Source organism: Hippopotamus amphibius, chromosome 17 (assembly GCF_030028045.1).
Source record: "Hippopotamus amphibius kiboko isolate mHipAmp2 chromosome 17, mHipAmp2.hap2, whole genome shotgun sequence".
NCBI lineage: Eukaryota > Metazoa > Chordata > Mammalia > Artiodactyla > Hippopotamidae > Hippopotamus > Hippopotamus amphibius.
Window position 1 is genome coordinate 5,407,501 of NC_080202.1, and position 21,076 is coordinate 5,428,576.

The following is a 21,076-nucleotide window of genomic DNA, read 5'->3' on the forward strand; positions in this document are numbered from 1 at the left end:
ACAAAACTGTGCCTCCCCCCCATTCACCTGTTGAAGCCCTAACTACAGCCTCCACGTGACTGTACTGGAGATGGCAGTAATTAGAGGAGGAGTAATTAAGGTTAAATAAGGTCATGAGGGTGAGGTCCTCATGGTGGGATTAGTGCCCTTATAAACAGAGACATCAGAGAGCCTGTGAGTGCACGGTGAGACAGGGGCCACCTACAAGCCAGGAAGAGAGGTCTCACCCCAATCTCAGACTTCCAGCTTCCAGACTGTGAGGAAATACGTGTCTCTTGTTCAAGCCACTTGGTTTACAGTATTGTGTGATGGCAGCCCAAGCTGACTGAGATGCTATCCCAACGTGGCTGAATCCATTTCTGTTGCCCCACTTAGTTCTGGACACACAGGATGAAAGGCCCAAGCGTGTTCCTGTGCAGCCTGTGCCAGGCCTGCCCTTGGACCGGAGTGTGGGTTCCCAGCCGGCCCTGCCTCTATCCTTCAGCCTGCTCCTCTGGGCGCTGGTGGAACCGGGCTGCTCAGCTTGTGGAGGAGCAGCCCTGCCCCTCCCAGAGCCAGTATGCAGCAGGGTCGGGTGGCGGGCATCTCTGCCTCCCTTCCTTGCTGGGTACCTGACGCACCTTCAGTTGCTCCAGGTCTGGCCTCTCCATGCTGACCACGGCGGCCAGCAGCTGGTCCTCCAGGCCGTCCCTGGTCACGGTGAAGTTGATCAAGGTGGTCTGCGCCTGCAGTTCGGGTTGGTAGTGAGGATTGGCCAGCTTGGTATGAAGGATGAGCCGGAACTGGGGACTGTACTCACACTCTTTGTCTCCGATTTTAATGAACCTGGAACACAAAGGCTCATGTGAAGGTGCCCTCCTGTGAGCTTTGGTCAGAGACAGAATCCTAGATGGCTTTTTTTGCAAGGTCATAGCAAGCGATATTGTCACATTCAGATGGACTCTTCCTCAGCATGTCTAGATTGAGCCCTCACGTGGGGAACGGGGTGGAGGGTGACAGATCTTCTTCCAAGGCCACCACGTTTGATTTTGTGGGCACAGCTGGAGGGAGAGCCAGTCGCTTCATGGTTCATGTACATGAGCGTGTTATGAAACGCCTCCAGCAGATGGCAGTAGAACATTTGCAGGAAGGGGCACCTTCTTAGTGTTTGCACAAAGGTGACCTACAGGCTGGCAGCAGGGCTTACTTTGTCTCATGCTGATGGAGCATTACTTCTACGGGTGACCATGGTTAATTAAGTAAAGGTACACAGCCTAAGCACATGCAAAGGCTGCTTGTGGCCTGGGCAGTGGGTGAGGCTCCCGAGTCCAGCAGCCCTTCCGATAACTCTCATCCCCCCAAACCCCATGTGCCTGTAGCCCTTCTCCTGCCTCTCCTTCCCTCCTCCTCCTCCCAGACCCTTGCTAAGCCCTGATCAGCCATCAGCATCCAGAGCAACAGGGGCTCAGCAAATCGACAAAGAGCTGAGTTCTCAGAACTCAGATGACTGGCTTAGGGGAAATGCTCATGGTTAAAAGTCAGCCTGCTTCTTCACCACTTTCCCTCTAAAGTTCCTCCAGACTAGTGCACTGTGAGTTGGCTGATGGAAGTTACTCCAGAAACTTTCTCTAGGGCATGAGGGCAGCTAAGGATTCCTCTTCTAGCAGAAGGAAAGGTGCGCTTTGGGGGAGCTACTTGATGTGAGCTGAGGAGAGGAAGTTCTAGGAAGAGAGAGCCGTAAACTAGTCCCTTGGCAGGGCCAGCAGTACAGCTGGATCTCACCGTCCTTTCTTAATGACTTCTCTCCCAAGCAGGGGTCCCAGCACAGGGTCGATGGACTCTTCTAGGTTTTCAATCAGCACCACCTCCCCGGCTTCCAGGGCATGCTCTATGGTTTGAAGGTAGCTGAGGAGAAAGGCAGGGTGAGCCTGTGGCAAGGTGTGGATTCAGAGGTAATTAAACAAGGCAGCTGTGACCTCTGAAGCACGGTGGTAAACTTGGACACACAGCTATCAGGGATGACCCCAGTGGCACATTTTTCTCTATTTAAAATGACATTTATGTGATCCGGTATGTTTTTAGAAAAGGGGACAAATTACAAAATGCAAAAAAGAACATGAAAATTAACTGAAATCCTTGTATCATTTACATTTTGGTGTTGACTGTTTATGTTTGGATATGTTATATTTTCAAGTTTATTATTACTAATTCTATTTATTTTATATTATTTGTATTTTTATTTGTCTGCATTTATATTCATGTTTATTTATTATTTGATCCATGCAGTTCATTTGTTTTATAATCTGGTTTTTGTACATAAAATGTATTGTAAACATTTTCCCATGTCATTAAATATTCTTCTACAACAATATTTATGTGACAGGGTATCAGACGGTATTGATACACCTTCATTTATTTGACAGTCAATTAACAAAAGCTAGGCTATTTTAAATTTTTCAATATTTCAATGTTATGTAGAGTTTAGTAAGCACATTAAAAATTTGATCTTCCCTAATCAAAACTAGATTTATAATTTTGATGTGATTCCAAATACAATAAATAACAATATAACTTTATAAACCTTGATCAAAAATCCTAAAGTTAATCTAAAAGAAAACAATGAGAATGGTAAAAAAAAAGAGATCACAAAGAATAAGAGGAGGGTCTCCCATTAGCTAATAATATGTTCTATAACTTCAACAATACAGATATGTAGAAAGAATCCTTAAAGGATATCATACATGAAAAGTTGGCAGTGTTGGGAAAAGATGATGAATTATAGGAGTTATTTATTTATTTGGGTAACTTCCCTCCCCCTTTTTTACTATGATGATATTTTACTTTTGTAATGAGAAATGCCACAATAAATGTTACTGAATATAAAACTAAATAATTAAAGGCTGGTATAGTATATAAATAGTAAAGAATAAAAGCTAATAAAATATCTTAATATAGAATAAAATGTCATCTCTAAGTAACCAGAGAAAGGATGGAGAATTTAATAAATGGTATTGGAACAATGGCTAACCACTGGAAAAGTGAACATTAGGTCTGTACCTTATATAATACCCCGAAAATATATTTCAGATGATTGGATTTTAGTGTAAAAAGAAAACCATAAAAACTCCTAAAAATGATATGAATATTTATATAATTTCTGGAGAGAAAAAAGACTTTTCTTAACATGATTTATAGAAGAAATGTGACACATCTGACCAAAAAAAAGTCATAGTATGTCAAACCTCACAAAATTAAAAGGCAAATGACACACCTGAGCACATTTCCATTCACTGATGAAGGGAGACTAGACTTAATACTCTTAACACGTATTATTTATAATGCAATACTTACATTCAAATAATACACAACAAACCTAGAAAACTGCTCAATAGAAAAGTAGTCAATGGACACGAACAGAGGATTAATTACTATGTGTCAGGCACTATTTTCAGTACTAGGGATATAAGAATGAGCAAAAAGGACAAATACTCGTGTCTAAAATGCAGTTATTGGTGAATTAGAAAGAAACATTTTAATCAAAGTTTGAAGAGAAGGCCAGGATTAGATTACCATGACTAATGACACAGATAAAAATATGTCATGTCCGAGCTCCGCGTTCATTTCTCACCTACCCTCTCTGTAAGGAAGGATCCGTTCTGGAATTCAATGCATGCTTTAACTATTTTCCGAACATCACATGTTTGATTTAAATAGCCCTGGGGGGTCTGGACCCCTGGACAAGCATGTTTGGGATGTGTGGCCAGGGCAGCAAGCCTCGCATTGGTGGTTGTTGTGCGTTAGAGTGGATAAACTTGGGCTTCGAAGTGAAGATCACCTTGGTTCACATATTGCCTCCTTCAACTTTTAAAAATTTTAACTAATTATTTTTAAATTGTGGTAGAATATACATAACATAAAATCTACCATCAACCATTTCTAGTGCACGGTTCTCTGGCATTAGGCCCATCTCATTGCTCTGTTAACAGTAGTATCACCAACCTCCAGAACTGTTTATCTTGCAAAACTAAAACTCTACCCCTCTTAAGCAATAACTCCCCATTCCCCTCCCCCACCCCCCGGACCCACCATTCTACTTTCTGTCTCTTATGAATTTTACGACTCTAGGTACCTCAGATAAATGGAACTGTACAGTGTCTGTCCTTTTATGACTGGCTTATTTAAGGCACTAAATCGCGAGGCTCATCCACGCTGTAGCATAGGACAGAATCTCTGTCCTTTCTAAGGCTGAAGAATATTTCACGGTATTGATGCACCACAGTCTGTTCATCCGTTCATCTGTTGCTGGTCACTTGCATTGCCTTCTACCTTTTGGCAATTGTGAATAACGCTGCTTTGAACACGGTGTGCAAATATCCATTGCTTTTAAAACCGTGTGCTCTTGGGGAAATTACTTAACTTCTGTGAAACTCAATTTCCTCAAATGTGAAATGGCACCAATAATACTAACCTCATTGGTCATATGGGTCAGAAAGCATCTGAGGTAAAGCTCCTAACACCAAGACCCACACGTATCAACCACCTAAGAAGTGATCTCTGGCCCTCTCCCTCCCCCTCATCGCCCCATCCTATTTTTCTCATGTCTCCTAGAGGCACAGAACAAGAATTGAGAACTGAAACTACAAAGCTAAGTTATAACAGAGTGAATGAAGCAGTGGGGTGAGAGAAGCTGAGGCCCGTGAAGTGTGGTGGGTGCTGGAAGGACATCCTTCCTGCTGTTCACGTCCCTCTGTGCAGTAACTCCCCCACTGTGTATGGATAAAGCCACGTGGCAGGTGCAAAGGCTCTGCAGGTTCCGTAACTATCTCAGCTTCTATGCACCCCACTGCAAATGTCCCATCGTTCCTCAGAAGAGAGCGGCTTTACGTTTGTTCTCTGTGGTTCTGGGGCAGAGGTAGGAACAACGGGTAGAAGAGCACTAAGGGATGCAGTTTTGGGCTAATGTGAGAAAGACTCTGTAAGACACAGAGCTGTCTGACAGTGGAATAGGATGTTTGGGAAGCAGGAAGTATTCCAGGAGAGATGGGAGGCTGAACACCTGGGCTGGTGGAGAAAGGACTTGGGAATGGGCCGGGAGGTTGATGCATGAGATTTCTAATGAGAAAGAAAAGCAGATGTCATACTGAGTAAAGTAAGTCAGACGGACAAAGACAAATAGCATACGGTATCGCTTATGTGTGGAATCTAAAAAAAAAAAGGCACAAATGAACTTATTTACAAAACAGAAACAGAGTCACAAATGCAGAAAATAGATGTATGGTTACTAGGGGAAAAGGTGGGGAGGGATGAACTGGGAGCTTGGGATGGACACACACACTACTACATATAAAACAGATAGCTAATGAGGACCTGCTGTACAGCACAGGGAACTCTGCTCAATACTCTGTAATGGCCTGTGTGGGAAAATAATCTAAAAAAGAGTGGAGAAAATGCTTGATACGATTTCAACTTTCTTGAATTTACCGAGGCTTGATTTGTTATTCCAATAAAGAGCTTAAAAAAATAAAGAGTGGATATGTGTATATGCATCACTTTGCTGTACAGCAGAAACTAACACAACGTTGTAAACCAACTATATTCCAACAAAAATAAAAAAAGAAAGAAAGAAAGAAAGGAAAGCAGAGACTCCGTACCCAAGCAAAATGAAAACTCCTGGAGGGACCAGGAGGGCGGAAACTGTCCGTGGCAGCTTGAAACCCGCTCAACCCGCACGTCTCCCCCTCTGCGTACGTGCACAGGGGGACTTTGTGCGCAGCCACCTACCCCTTCCGGCCAACCTGGGTGACCCGGAGGTCCTCGCCGTACTTGTTCTTGATCCACTTGATGCCTTGTAGCTGAGGGTCCACCATGAGCGGCCAGCGCTCGCAGCTGAGGAGGATGGTGGCGTTCTCCATGGACATGCGGTCGGCGGGGAGGCCCTCGTTCTGCCAGGTGGCCTCGTCAGCATCATCTGTCAGCATCCTCAGGGGGTCCAGGGTGGGGGTCACTGGGATGGGAACCTGGTGGTGAGGAAAGGCCACACGCGCTCAGAGCAGAAGCATCGCTCTTGGCTGGGGGTGGGTCCACAGCTCACCCAAGGGACAGAACTCCTTGAAAAGCACGACAAAAACCCCCTTGAGGACCGCTTTTCTGGTTGCGTGAATATTTCTGGAAGCAGGTTTTCTTAGCATCCTGATGGTCTTTTTTCTTGTGATGGATGAACAGCAGCAGAAAGTCAGCCCCTGCCATCCTCTGTTCTTCAGTATATTCACCTAAGTCAGGTGTCTACCATAGATCATTTGTGTGTTAATCCACAGCCTCTATCACCCTTACCCAGGCTAGCAAGGTCACTGCCCGCTGCATTTCTGTGCGTCAGGGACCAGACCCCACGCCAGCGCGCACTGACCACGCTTTCCTCTCACTGGAGTCACCACTTGCCACCAATGCCCAGCTTGCAAAGGACTGCAGACACTCCCCTCCCCCTGTCATGGACACCACCTCCCCCCACCCCGGGCTGCTTGAGGACTTCTCCTGGCAAACCTGTCCGCGGGTGCATGCTGGGAGGTCTGGGAACAAACCATCAGGCCCTGGGAGGCCGCCCCTTGGCCTCTATCCCCCTCGGGAAGCCTTCCTTTTCTTCTCTGTTGACCTCTCTCAGCTCATTTCATCCTTCTACAAGTAATCATTTTCACTGGAAACACGTATACTTTTAAAACACTGGGGTAAAACTCACATTGCTTGACCGTTTAAGAGTGCACGAGTCAATGGCATTAGTAAGTTCACAATGCTGTGCAACCATCAGCTCTGTCTTGTTCCAAGGCATTCTCTTCACCCCAAAAGGAAGCCCCAGGTCTGTCAGCAGTCACAGCCCATTCCCTGCTACCCCACCTCTTAGGAGTCGCTCATCTGCCTTCTGTCTCCATGGATTTACCTACTCTGGATGTTTCACGGAAAGGGAATCACACAATATGTGACCTCTTGTGTCTGACTGCTTTCATGTAAGAAAGCTCTCGAGGTTCGCACACATGCCCTGAAACCTCTCCATCCTTCTCTGCAGTTCGTCTTCCTAGTTATTTCAGGAAAACCTCTCCAGACCATCTCCCTTCCCTTTAATTACATTTGCTAAGGGTACGAACGGCCAGTGCTATGCCTGTGAGCAAATCTCAATAGGGAAACCAGCCACTGGATGTTCTTATCCTGGGACCAGAAATATATTTCAATAAAATTGTTTTCCCTTGTAATCATATGCATTCTACTTTCTGTGTTAAAAAACACTATTGTGAGCAGGAATTCATAGGTTCTGCCAGACTGCCGAAGGGGTCCCTGGCATAAGAATGCTTAAGACCCCAAACAAAGCCAGAAAAACCTTTGCTAAGCGGCCCCTGGGCTCCCCATCTTCACTCAGTTAGCGATCGTCCTTTCAACAATTCCCTTTTCCACAAGTGCTCAAGGTGAATAAATAACAGCTTTACCTTGCGTCTATTTCCCACACTGTAACAGCGTTTAAACCGCTATTCCGCAAATCACCAGTGAGTGAGATTCTATGAGCTGATCTAGGAAGCCAGCTAGACAGCATGGGCTTTGTGTTCTGAGGAAACACCTACGCATGGATTCTGGAGTACGAGCCTTACTGTTCGTGGTGAACTTTCTGTGCTGACTCTCACTGCGGCTGCTTTTTATGACTCTCATCTCGTCCGCTGGACTATGGCCGTCCTGCCGACATCCTGGTCTCATGTGTCTTCCATACCTCCTGCCAATGGCATGTCGGGCGGGCTGAAGTCTCAGTGTGAGTGATGTGGACTGTGAGTGATGTGAACGTGTCGCGGTGTAACATGCCTGGAATCCTCTTCAGCTGGGAATTAGCATTTCCCCATTTCATCATGTCAGTGTAGAGGGAGGTGCTGGGCTAACATCCACCTGCACACCGAGAGCTGAGCACACACGACCAAAGTAGATAAACCACTTTCCTAAGGGTGAGTCTGTGGGTCACAGACACAGACGGTGGAGCTTTGGGGCCTGGTAACAAGGTGCGATGCAGCCTTTGGGGAAGGAGGCTTGCCCTCCACTGCCGCTATGCAGTTTGGTACAAGAGCAGGAAGGCTGGAGGGAAACACAGGATGCGTGTGGTGCCTTTTGGGTTTTACAGTTTTGAGGAGAGTCAGGAGGCAGCCTGGGGGCGGTGGACCAGAGTTCCCATGAAGACCGCAGGAAGAGGAGAGACGCCGTCCCCAGGAGGCCTGGAGGGCAGTGGAGGGCAGTGTGGAAGGACGGGGGCACAAGTCTCCCTCCTGGGTCCCAGCGGTCACCAGGGGATGCTCAGGTGGGGGTGGGAGGAAGAACGCAAGAAGGGACTTGGAGATGTGGGCTATTACTATCACGTGAGCTTGCTGGTCCCCACGGGCTGGTGGGGTCAGGAGAGATACGGGCTGGATGTACCTGCAGCTGGCTCAGGTACGGTCTCCAGGTCCCGTCCATGAGGCTCTGCCGGTATTTCTTTGTAAAGAAGCCCAGGTATGAAATGAAAGCTGCAGTAAGTAAAATGTCTCCACATAATTTCCTTTCCTGTTGCTTGAAGTTCTGCACAGCTTCCGCCCACCTCACGTTTTCAGAGGCCAGTCCTCCCACCTACCATTTCAAAGAGCAGAGAGGGGAGAGGACACGTCATACCACAGGCCACAGAGCCACGATTCAGCCGCGGAGAACGCATGGCACACACTTCACGGCAGATGCCTCAGGACATCGTTTATGTGGCCCTTTTGATCAATGGGGGTTTGTAGTGGCTGCAGCAAACACTGCAGTAAATGAGCCCCTGTTCTCTGCTCTGCATTATGTGGGCTGTGGAGAGACAGGGCCTGAATGCCGGCTTCCAGGCTCTGCCCTTGACAGGTGTGGAGATGAATAAGCCCACCTCGAAGGGCTCTGAAGAGGATTTAGTGTGACCGTGTGTGTTCATCACTTGGTACCTTGTCTGGTCCTCAAAATGTAACAGAAAATCATGCACCTCTCCCTTCTCCTGTCCAAATGCTGGGGATATGAAAATAAATAAAATCAACCGCACTATAAATAATTCACAGTGGGCGGGGAGCTGGGCATGGTGATTAAGACACAGAGTCAGAAGCACTGAAACACGGGCGTGTGCAAAGTAGCAAGACTGCAGAGCAGGGCCCGACTCTGCCAGGCCCTTGTTAGGGGTGGGGGGTGGGGCGCCGTCTCCCGGAGGAGGGACACGCTCTCTGCAGAGGGCTGTGGGGTGGACAGTTCCGTGAAGCTCGGCTTCTGTGCTATGACTGACCCCTTTTACTTCCTCGAAAGATGGCATCCTAGGACGTCAGAGCTGGGAGAGCCGAGGGACTTGCCCACCCCACCATTCCCACCCCATCTTAGATCACACAGATAAAGACCAGAAAGTGGAAGTGTCTCGTCAGAACCCCCGGGTCGGTGGGGCAGGGGTGGCTTCAGAGCCCGTCCATCCTGAGTCCTAGAGCAGAGCCCCTGTGAGGACCAATGCAGAAAAGGCTCCAGCCAGGCAGAGAAAGGCCGTGTGAAATTCTGGAACCTAAACAGGGAACTGAACGGAAGAAAGGCCAGCGGGAAGGTCCTGACTGCTTCCTGCACGTGAGCGGAGCGGCTGTCTCTAGACCACACTGGTCAGTGAAGACGACCGTCTCAGAGCTCTGCAGCAGCAGGTTCAACACACAAAGGCACAGACACACCTGAGGCTGCACCTCTTGTCAGTGGAGCACGGCCTGGTTCAATGGCTGATATGACTCATTTCTCCCTGAGCTAGGAAACCTGGCTTTGTTATATACATAAACAGCAGCTGGAAGAAAAGTGAAAAGGAATCGATCCCACTTCCCTTCACTGGGGAGGAAGGTGCTGTAAGGGCTCTCGAAAAGAGAAATCCCACCCAGTGGACACTGCTTTGGAGGCTCTTAGCTGATTCATGATGAGAAACATAAGCCACGGGGGATGAAAAGGCTACGAATCCTCTGACGCTCCTGACGTCAGGAACTGGTGTCTGTGCTCCCGCTCCCTGCATTCGTCCCTGCTCTGACCAGCAGAACACAGAGGAAGGAGGTTGTGCTGGCTTTTGGTCCCAGGTCTTAGAGAGAGCGACCTTCTACTTCCTGTCCTTGGAACACGGGCTCTGAGAGCCCTGAGTGGCCGTGTAAGTGACTATCCCATTGGAGGGACCGAGGTCATCGTCAGGAAAGCTCGGGGTCAACCATCTGTCCCGTTCTTTTCTGCTTCTGTCTCAGGCCCTCGTCCTGCCCACACCCTTAGTATCAAATATCCCACAGGCAGAGCTTCCGGGTGCCTGTCGGATGCTAGCTTTGTCCTGTAATCACGCTGCTCGTAAGCTGCCTGATGGGCCCAGTGCCCCATCCTCCTGACCGTCCCTGTAGGAAATCTCCTTTGACCAGAACTGGGTGTGCATTCATGCTTTTCTTGGGAGTCAGTTCCTGCAGCCCAGCGCATTTTAATACTCCCCCCACCCCACTCAAAGCAAGGCTCAGCTGCTCATCTACTTTGCACCTGACAAGCTCAGCTCATGTAATGAAAGCCCCGCCGCGGAGGCCCACACTCACCAGGCGGTTTGCAAGGGAGATGGTGCCTGCGGTTGCTTCAGCTTCTTGCTTACATTGGAGTTTGTCGGCTGTTGCTTTCTCAAACTTGGTGGTGAGTTTGGCCAGGTTTTCGTTAAGGTGCTGTTTAGGAAGGAACGCAAGGTCTGTCAGTAATTCCAGTGCTTCAGAGAGAGGGTTCACGTGGAGGGGATTTTTAAGGAAGGCCCCCGCTGGAGGAAGCTGTAAGGGACTGGGGAAGGTGGGCAGGAAAAGGGAAGGAAGGTAAATTAAGGGCTCATTTGTAGAAGTCCAGAGGGTCCCGACTCAAGCGAGAGGACTGAGCTTTCCTATCCAGCACCTCAGTCATTGGTCCAGGACCAGGAAGGGTGATGAACAAGGAGGGAGAGGCTTAAATTCTGTCTCTCCCTGTACTGGGGAAAATGGGTTCAGTAGCCTGACAAAAAAGTGCAAGTGCTGCTTTCAGAAGCAAAAGCTCACGGAAGCCTGGGGAGGCCTGAAAATGGCCAGAAGGATCGCAGGGTGGGGGTGCTGGGAGGAGCACACACTGTCTGCTGTGGCTGGTTTTCGGGTTGGGCTTCTGCAGCCTAGGTCCTCCCCTTGCTCTAAAGTCCCAGCAAGGCAATACAACTTCACTTGACCTTATATATTCTCTCCAATTATCCCAAAGTACAGGAACATTTTTTTTCAAAAAGATACAGTTTCAATTTTTTCTAAATTTATTAAGAATTTAGAATTTCAGCACACAGTCTTTGTTGCCCCCGCAATGTGTATTTCCATACACAAAGACACTGGGCACATGGCAGACACCTCCAGATGTGTCTCATGTCTGTGCAATAACAGGGCTTCAGGCTGCTTTGTCAGTCATTACCAAGTCACAGAGAGAGAGAAATGAAGGGCCGAGTTTATACAGCCAAGCAGCTTAAAAAGTAGGTGGTGAGCCATCCAGTTAACGGTGACAGGCTGGCCATACTCATTTACTTCCTCTTCTTCCAGAAACTTCTCTAAAATGATTATGAAGCAATTTAAAAAGTCATAAACCCATAACATCAAGCAACTGTTGAGGGCCACTGAAGCGTGAGGGAGTCCAATAGATCTATGGAAGACCACAGACAGAGGAGTAGAAACGGCCGGAGCAGGGCGGAAGAGGCTGAAACGTGGAGTAGACCTCAGGACACCAAGGGGGAAGCTGATCAGCTCTGCAGAGCCTCATACACACTGTGGACTCGGAAATGTCAGGTGTGCCGGAGGGGGATGATGTTGAAAATAAGAGGGTCAGCTGGAAGCCTTTGATCCTCCACCCTACATCTCCATTCTCCTGCCCAGTGTGCAATGCCACCAGGCACCTGTGTCAGCAGCAGGAGAGTCAACCGTGGCAGAGAAAAGACACCACATTCTGGCATTTAGGATGCATCCTGCAAACTATTACATATAGGATGGAGAAACAAGGTCCTACTGTATATCGGGATCTAGGTTCAATATCCTGTGATGAAGCATAATGGAAAAGAATATAAAAAGTATGTATATACATACACACAACTGAATCACTTTGCTGTACAGCAGAAATAAACATCCACCATAACTCATCTGATATAGAAAACAAATTCTGCCAGTTGGCCAGATCTGCCCTTGCCTGCCGAGCCATACTCAGCTTTTGATCACTACTCCTGTAAACATGAAAGAACAAGAAGACACTTGATTAAAGCCTAGATTAAAGGTAAACAAGAGGGAAAAAATGACCTGGGAAGGAGAGAGAACTTCAGTCAAAAAAATAGCAACAAAGCATAAAACCTTTCATAATTAGTTTCTCAGGGAGATTCAAGATGTTTTATCCATAAAACAAGAAGAGGATGCTCAATAAAAGGGACAGAGAACAACAATGACAAAAAAAAACTTGTGGAAATGATATTATTGTTAATGCAAAAAATAATAAATTCAAGGGAAGGGTTAAAAGATGACTCTGAGGAAATCAAGATAGAATAGAAAAGCATAAAGTGACAAAAAGATAAGAGAAAATAGAGGACCCATCAGAAGGTCCAATACCCAACCAATATGCATTCCAGAAATTGAGATTAAAAAGGAAACAGAAGAGAGATACAAAATCACCTTGTGGAACTGAAGAAGATAAGGCTCTACGTGCCAAGCCCAATGAGTGAAAAAAGAATGGCAGAAAAAAAAAAAAAAAAAAAAAAGAATGGCAGCTATGCACATCAATGTAAAGTTTCAGACACCAAGAATAAAGAAAAAATTGAAAGACTTCCAGAAAGGCAGAAACACAGGGCAGCCACAAAGGAATGGGATCCTGGCTGTTCATCAGACTTCTCACCAGACAAAAAGATAAAGCATTTGGTGTTCTCAGGGAAAAAAATTAGCATCAGAATTTAATACTCAGCAAAACTGTCAATTCAGTTTAAAAATAAAAAGATCTGTCCAGACTGGAACATTAGAAAATTTACCGCTTATGTAACATTTCTGAGAAAGTTACTTAAGAATGAGCCATAGCAAAACAAGAGAAGAAATCAAGAAAGAAGCCATGGGGTCCAGAAGTCACTGGAATGAACCCAAGAGAGCAGTGAACATGATCACTCTCCAAAACTGTTTAGAGATTTGAGCTGGGGACAAGAGAGAAAGGTCGTGGGGGCAAAAGGGGACACAGTAGAACACTGGATTGATTGGAGAGCTTTAAAAAATGAGTCTGTGCCAAAGGAACTAATTGAAGAGAGAGAGAGAGGAAAGTCCAGGCGAAAAGGTATTTAAAAATGGAAGTGTAATTGCACTGAGATCCTCTAGAAACAATATAGACAGGTTCATATATTACAAATGGAATTTACTGATTTTTCGATTTTCCAAATCAGTCAGTAGAGAGAGCATGGGACAATTAATTTTGGTTACAGGACACAATGTAGATACATTCTAGTGCTGGTGGCTCAGAAGCAAAAGTAATGATAAGTAATGATAACGGAAGCTGGAGGGAGGTGGGAGGGGGGTGAGCTGAAGGAAAGGGTGATAACTTCATCTTGAACACTGAAGGAGCCAAGGAAGCGGCCTCCACGTGACTGAACACGAAGTAAAGGTCACGTCAGCAAAACAGTTGCTATAAAGATACCGAGAAGACAGGCGATGAATGTCTTCGAGCCTCAGGTAGCAGAAAGTCAACTGCCTCAAGAAGATACATCAAGAACAGAGACACCAGCACAGCATGTAGACAGGGATCAGAGATTCAGATGAGCAGACTGGGCAGATGATGTAAACTAGTCAGCTGGGTCTAATGTTAAAAAAAATAGGGGCTGGTGGGGACTATGAGTAAATGCAGCAAAACTGCCTGCTTGAGCGGGAAGCCACTGCTTAACTCCATGGTCAGTGAGTGGTATTCAGGAATCTTCTGATTATTACAAGACTGGCCAGAAATCAGACTTTTGTTTTAAATATTGGCAATTAATTAAATCTTTTGCAAACACTATGTGCAGGCGAAATAAAACGTTATGCTGCAGGCTCTGAGCGGCATTAACAAATCAGAAGAAACAGACAAAAAAGGAAAAGGGCAGGAGACTGTCATTTCTCATTCAAAGCTCTTCTCCAGTCTCTGATATTTTACTTACGTGTGAGTAAACGCTTGATGAAGATGCCTTCCTTGCTTTTACTGTCATTATTTTTATAAATTGTCACACTTATATGTGTTCATGGTAGATAAAAAAGAAAATACAGATAAACAAAATCCATCCAAAATCTACCATCTGGAGATAACCACCACTGTTCATATTTGTGCGTATTTTAATTACATATATAATCAAGTTTAAATCACCTTGTAGGGACCTCCCTGGTGGTGCAGTGTTTAAGATTCTGTGCTCCCAATGCAGGGGGCCCGAGTTCAATCCCTGGTCAGGAAACTAGATCCCACATGCATGCTATAACTAAGGAGCCCACGTGCTGCAACTAAGACCGAGGCAGCCAAATAAATAAATAAACAAATAAAACATTAAAAAAATTGTTTACCCTCAAAGAACAACTCAAAAAAATAATTACCTTGTAGAATCTGTTTTGAAAGATGCTTTTTTTTCACTTTATGCATCTTGAGTATTAAATTATTTACTTGGAATTATCCTAAAATCCTAAAAATAAGGCTTGGGGGGGGGGGTGCAACTGGAGAGGGCTGGCAGTGGCCTCAGTGGCAGGGAGGGAGGCACTTTCCTGTCCTGGGTGGGCTCCCGTATTTGCGATGGGTGTTAGCCTGCCCCCTCCGTTATTAGTGGGAGAGCGTCTGCACTCCTGGGATGTTGACAGGCATGTGGATAAGCAAAGGATAGAGAGGAGGTTGTTAAAAGCAAGTACGCTTTTTTTTCGAAAAATATTTTGGCAGAGGAGAAGTGCCGTCCTAAGGTAGCCAAGTATTTTTAAAAATATTCTGATTGCTTTCACAGGTTGAATGGGCCCATCATGTGCATGTTGGCTACTGAAAAGGCATAAACATTTTGAAAACATTCCCTCTGCACCAAATGTTCCTTTAGTTAAAATAACTTGAGTAAGAAAGAGATCTTTGAAAATGCAATTCTTACAACACTTTTCCGGGAGAGACTGAAAAATATGAAAATGATCAGAAGGTCTTTCCCTCCAGAAGCAGTCAAGGGCTGTTAGAGTGTTCAGCTCTCAGTGTTTTTTCAAGAGAGCTGTTGTGAGGGTGGTTATCAGTAAACTGGCCTGTGGACACCTGGATTTATGAAGCCAACATAAACCGAGAGAGAGTAGTTGCTTTGCCAAAGCATCTCTTCTTTACAGTGAGTCTAACTACAGCCTTTAGCTACAGAATTTAATCTATCCATCAATAAACCCGTGAAACTTGAAGCATGCGGCATGTCTGCAATCTCTTTTCAAAATTTGTAAAGCCCTTTTTATCATCGTGAGAAACTTGCAGTAAGAACCTTGTTTGTCTGGAACGCGCTTGTAGAAATGAAGGATCCAGGGGACTTTCTGGCTTGAACTTGATCACGGTAGTGACCGATGATCAGGGCTTGGACGTGCATACGGGGGCACGTGCAGGAGGAGGAAGAGTGGAGGTGAAGCAGGGGTCAGTGGTCACTGGAACCTGGTGGTGGTGGCAGCTCCCCGTGTCCCTATGGGCTGGGCTCTGGGCCTGTGCTTTCATCCTTTCTCTCCTTTCATCCTCACAGCAAACTCATGAATAGTCAAAGTGGACTGTTACCGTGTCCATTTTACTTCAGGAAACTGAAGTCTGGGCACTTGAAGGGCCTTTCTAAAGGTCACCCATCAGTGAATAGGACAGCGTGGACTGGAAGGTCTGCTGATGGGTTTTCAGCTGCTATGCCATCCTGCAGGATTCTCATTTCTACCTCTCACTTTGGTGATACCCGTTTTAATGGCAAAGGTGAATTTCAAGGGGAATCTCTCTCAAATAGGTGTGAATCCAAGATCACCTCCATCCCCCAGTCCTGGGTGAGGGACATACAATCATAACATCAACACAAGGTTAATAATTTTACATTTATGGCCAAGGGACCATCTCCCCACGCCCCCTCCCCACAACCACAATATGCTATGTGCTTTTACAAGCTTCTATAAAGCGCTGCAGGTAGCATCACACATACATCCACACCCCTGAGAGTGAGAGGGGTGGACAGTGACCAGAATGGAAGGTGCACAAGGTGGGGAAAGGTGGCAAAAACCCACACTTCAAAGGGAAAAAAGAATCTCCCGTTTTTAAATTTATCTACAAAACAGAAACAGACTCACAGGCATAGAGAACAGACTTGTGGTTGCCAAAGGGGAGGGGGTGGGGGAGGATGGACTGGGAGGTTGGGATGAGCAGATGCAAACTATTATATATAGAATGGATAAACAACAAGGTCCTACTGTGTAGCACAGGGAACTATATTCAGTATCCCGTGATAAACCGTAATGGAAAAGAATCTGAAAAAGAATATGCATATGTATACCTGAACCACTTGGCTGTACACCTGAAACTAACACAGCATTGTAAACCAACTATACTTCAATAAAATAAATGAAAACAAACAGAATCTCCCATTTTTTGACCTTTTTTTCTTAACTATCAGATGTACAAATATATTCGATTCATTTGTGGCTAATAAGATAGCTGCGGGTTCTGTGGATAATACTGTTCATTTATTATACGTACCCATCTGTTATCTTTTCTTTCCTCGGAGGAAAAGTAAAAAACATTTTAGGACCAAAGCATAAACCCATGGTCCAGTGGATCTGTCTTGTTTGGACTATATAGTGTTTGAGAAAGAAATTTTAAAAGTTGCCTCTACTGAAAAATCAGGAGATTTGGGGTAACAATGTGGTTTTCTTTAAAAATCAGGCCCGAGGTGTTGGAGCCTGGTGGAGTGTGCTGTCTGTCTCAGGTGGGGGTCACTTACAGTGATTTTGGCTTTAACGGCTGCCAGCTTCTCCTGGGCGGCAGTGAGGTCTGAGGTGGCCTTGCTCAGCGCTTGGCGCTTGGGTTCCACATCACAGAACACCTCGTAGAACCTCACAATGTTTATGACCCAAGAGCAGAGGCCCGCGGCTGCATAGGACTTGGTGGCCACGAACTCGGGATTGAACTCAGGGTCTTGAAGATACGGCCTGATGGCTTTGAGGCAGTTCTCGTGAATGTTCTCTTTGTCAAAGTGGATAAGGGAGTCCAGGAAGCTGTCCACCTTGGCCATGGTGACCTTGGCAGCCTTCCAGCTGCGGTCCTTGGGCACCTTGCCCCCAGGGGCCATGAGAGCCATCACTGCCGCGGTGACGTTGCTGACGGCCGGCGGCGGGGAACCAAAGGACTTCAGCTCCGTCAGGTTGGTCTGGAAGAGAGAGGCAGGTCATCAGAAGAAAACGAATGGGCTCTCTTTGTCCTCGGCCACTAATGGAGCCGGGCTCAGAGCGATCAATCTGGAAGGGCCGCTTTGAAGCCTGCAGCAGCCCTAGGAATTTTAAATATTGTGACTCATCAAAAGGGAACCAAGCAACTGGGTTCAGACTTCCCCGAAGGCTTAGCCCAGACTTAGCTAGGTTCTCTCAGTGCTTTGACTCATGACCCATCAGAAACACGCAATTTCTTCGCATTCAACTGAAAAATATAAGGATGCCAACATACTCTGAAATATGAAGCATGCCATGAATAAAAGATAAGGTTATTATAAATTAATTTCCATCTTGGGTCAAAGAGAATAGCACTGTAACCCAACTAATTTTTTTTCTTTAATTAAACGGCTTTGTTCCATGAGCTTGTTCTAACTACACTTGAATGTCCTGATAGCAAAGCAGCATTTTCTGCCAAGAAATAATTCAGACATAAAGCCAGGCACACCCTGTGCCATCACCGCCTCTTGCTTAGACATGGGTTTGTCCTTTGCTCCAAGTTTCACTTGCTCTAGAAAGACAGGGCTGAAAGCTGACCTTAGAAAGCCACTTGAACTTCCCAGGGCTCGGTGTTTTCAGCTGTAAGTTGGGAGCAGTAAATCTGTAAGTGAAATTTTGTCAGAAATGCATTTAAAATTGATTTAAGGTTTGTTGTGACCGTCAATGAGGAGCATATGACCTCAAAGCTTGCTTTCGGGGCTGATTTTGGAAGTGGGGGAAAACCTTATTTTCAAAGATTAGATTCTTGTTAATTAAGTTGAGGTGCTCTTGGGCCTGGAAATCAAAACAGGAGGGGGATTATTTCTAGCACCTAACGGAAGCACCTAGAAAGATGCTCCATTTATTCTTGCACCTGTTTGCACTCTGGGTCATGACAACCTTGTCAGGGACAGGAATGAAGGACAGCACAGATGTGGCAGCACAGGTGCTCGCATACCTGTCCTAGGGGTCTCCCCTGGGCGAAAGAGGGCAAAGTGTGAAAATACAATCAGAAACGAAAACCCCACAATTTTAAAATGGTTTGTTAAGCATTTTCAACATATATTAAGAAAATATAAAAATGTATAAAGATGAAATTGAATTCTATAACCCAGATACATCATTGTTAGTATGTCAAGGTAATTCCTTCCAGTTTTTTTGAATATTCATATATATTCATGTATATCTATAAATTAATCACAACTCTTCTGGTTTCAGAGACAGAAAACCTAGCTGAAGCACAGAGGGGGATTTTCTTGCTCACGTATCTGGGGAGGATGGGCTGTGAGGACCACTGGAACTGCATTTTGAACATCAGCAGGATTCTCTGGACCTTCTCTTGTTTCTGCTTCTCCCTGTGCCGGGCTTCTTTTGTTTTTACAAACCAGTTTCTTTGTGTTGCAAGGCACCTGGCTGACCTCTCTGGCCTCTACCTGGGCCACTTTCTCCATCTCTCTCTAAGCTCTAGTCTCAGTCACCTCCTCCTAGCATACTGATTGCCAAGCTCACTCCTACCTCAGGACCTCTTCCTGCAACCCTCCTTCCTGTGACATTTGCCTGACTTATCCCTTCTCATCTGTCCAGACAGCAATTCAAAAGAACCGCCCCCCCCCAACTCAGGCAGAAAGACTCTCCCCACCAATCTCCCCTTCCTAGTCACTGCCTATCTGAGTGCCCTAATGATCTTCATAGAACTGAGGGCAATTGGAAAAGGTTACCACTGTTTCCTTCCGGAATTACTATACTCCCCTCCTTCACAAGAACAGGGACCTCATCTCTCTTGTTAACCACTGCAACCCCAGGGCCTAGAACAGAGACTGGCACACAGTAGGTGCTCATCAACACGTGTGTTGAACAATCAAATGAGAGGAAAGGGGTGCTGCAGCTCCAGCCTCACATCCATCACTTTGCAACCAGAAGGGAAGAAGATATTTTCCTCCAAGTCAAGATAAAAAAGTCCTGGGAAATGATCTTGTTCAGTGAGGTGGGGCCCCTGTTGCCAATCACCACGGGGCAGGTGATGTGGTACTAACTGGAACATAGGAAGCAGGAGACATCCCACGGAAGAAGGCAGGCATCAGGCACGCTCCCTCCCTGCCTTAGGTCTCTTGTTCCAGCTGCTGCCTTGGCCTTGACTGCGCTTCCCAGGTACCTGACTGATGAAGTCACTCTTCCCCAAGTTTTTACCCAAACTTCTTCCTCTCAAGGAGGCCCACGCCCATCACCTTCTTTATTACTGCATCCTCCCGCCTCCTCCACCCCTTCCCCAGCTGCCCTGGCCTCAGAGCTCCCCCGACTCTGCTCTACAGTTTTCTTTTTTCCGCAACATCTGTCATGTTTTAACGCATTGTAGGAATTACTTTTCATTCCGCTGCTTGTCTCTCACCCTCCCCTGTGCTAGAATAGTCTTCATAGAAGCAGGATCTCTGTTCATGGGTGCACCACCTGCACCCAGAACAGTGCCTGGTGCACAGGGCAGTCAGGGAGTCTCTGCTGAGGGAATAAATGTGTCTGCGCAGTCCTTCATTTGGCAAATGGGGACACAGCAATAAGTGAGAAAGGCAAAGTCCCTTTGCTCATGCAGGTGGAGGAGATGGGCAAAAAAGAGGCCAAGCTTTGATATACCGGAGAGTGAGAAGTGCTCTGGAAAGAAAAAACAAACAGGGCTAATGGGATAGTGGAATTTTGAGGAGCGATGGTGCCACTTTGGCTAGGGAGGGAGACCTGGGTGGGGGGGCCACTTAGAGAAGCTGCTATTTCAGGTTGGGGAAGGGCAGAGAGTAAATGGGCAGGTGGGGGCAGGCGCAAATGTCAGACTCCAGCACGATTTATAAGAGCTTTTCACATGTATATGAGGATGCTCTTTTTTTTTCAATTTAAAAAATTTGTTTATGATATTTTGTGGCATATAGAAATTGTTTTCATGTAGCCCAACTGAATAATCCTTTTTCTGATGATATCATGTTATCGTCGTTTGTTTTTATGCTTAGAAGGGTCTTTCATATATATATATTAGAATTGATCTGAACTTATAACAATTTATCTAGTTCTTTTACAGTTTGTTTCTTACTGTTCACTGGTTTACAAGGTAATAGTGTTTTGTCCTTGTAGTAAAAGAAAAATTAAAAAAAATTTTAAAATTAATTAATTAATTAATTTTATTGGCTGTGTTGGGTCTTTTTTTGCTGTGCACGGGCTTTCTTTAGTTGTGGTGAGTGGGGGCTACTCTTCATTGTGGTGCGAGGGCTCCTCATTGCTGTGGCTTCTCTTGTTGCGGAGCATGGGCTAAGTGCATGCGCTTCAGTAGTTGCAGCACATGGGCTCAATAGTTGTGGCTCACGGGCTCTAAAGCACAGGCTCAATAGTTGTGGCACACGGGCTTAGTTGCTCCGCAGCATGTGGGATCTTCCTGGAGCAGGGATCGAACCCGGGTCCCCTGCATTGGCAGGCAGATTCTTAACCACTGTGCCATCTAGGAAGCCCCAAGAATAAATATTTATTGTGAAATATTTAGCAAAGATGAAGATGAAAGCCAGAATTACTCCTAACTTCACTACCCAGAGATAAACATTAGTTACATGCTGGTGTGTTTCATTATATGTGCTTAACAGATAGACTAACAGAGAGACACAGAAAAGAAAGATGCGTGAACATAT

General features: G+C 46.0%; 1 protein-coding gene across 1 annotated transcript in view; it reads right to left on the minus strand.

Annotated features, from left to right (window-relative positions):
• The window catches only part of DNAH9 (dynein axonemal heavy chain 9), a 294,962-nt gene that overhangs the window by 59,938 nt on the left and 213,948 nt on the right, over positions 1 to 21,076 (minus strand). The window contains exons 50-55 of the mRNA XM_057716515.1: positions 16,958 to 17,383; positions 10,566 to 10,685; positions 8,413 to 8,601; positions 5,761 to 5,996; positions 1,762 to 1,884; positions 621 to 825 (exon numbers count right to left, since the gene is read on the minus strand). Of these exons, the coding sequence (XP_057572498.1) occupies positions 621 to 825; positions 1,762 to 1,884; positions 5,761 to 5,996; positions 8,413 to 8,601; positions 10,566 to 10,685; positions 16,958 to 17,383 (1,299 nt within the window). The remainder of the gene's footprint in view (positions 1 to 620; positions 826 to 1,761; positions 1,885 to 5,760; positions 5,997 to 8,412; positions 8,602 to 10,565; positions 10,686 to 16,957; positions 17,384 to 21,076) is intronic.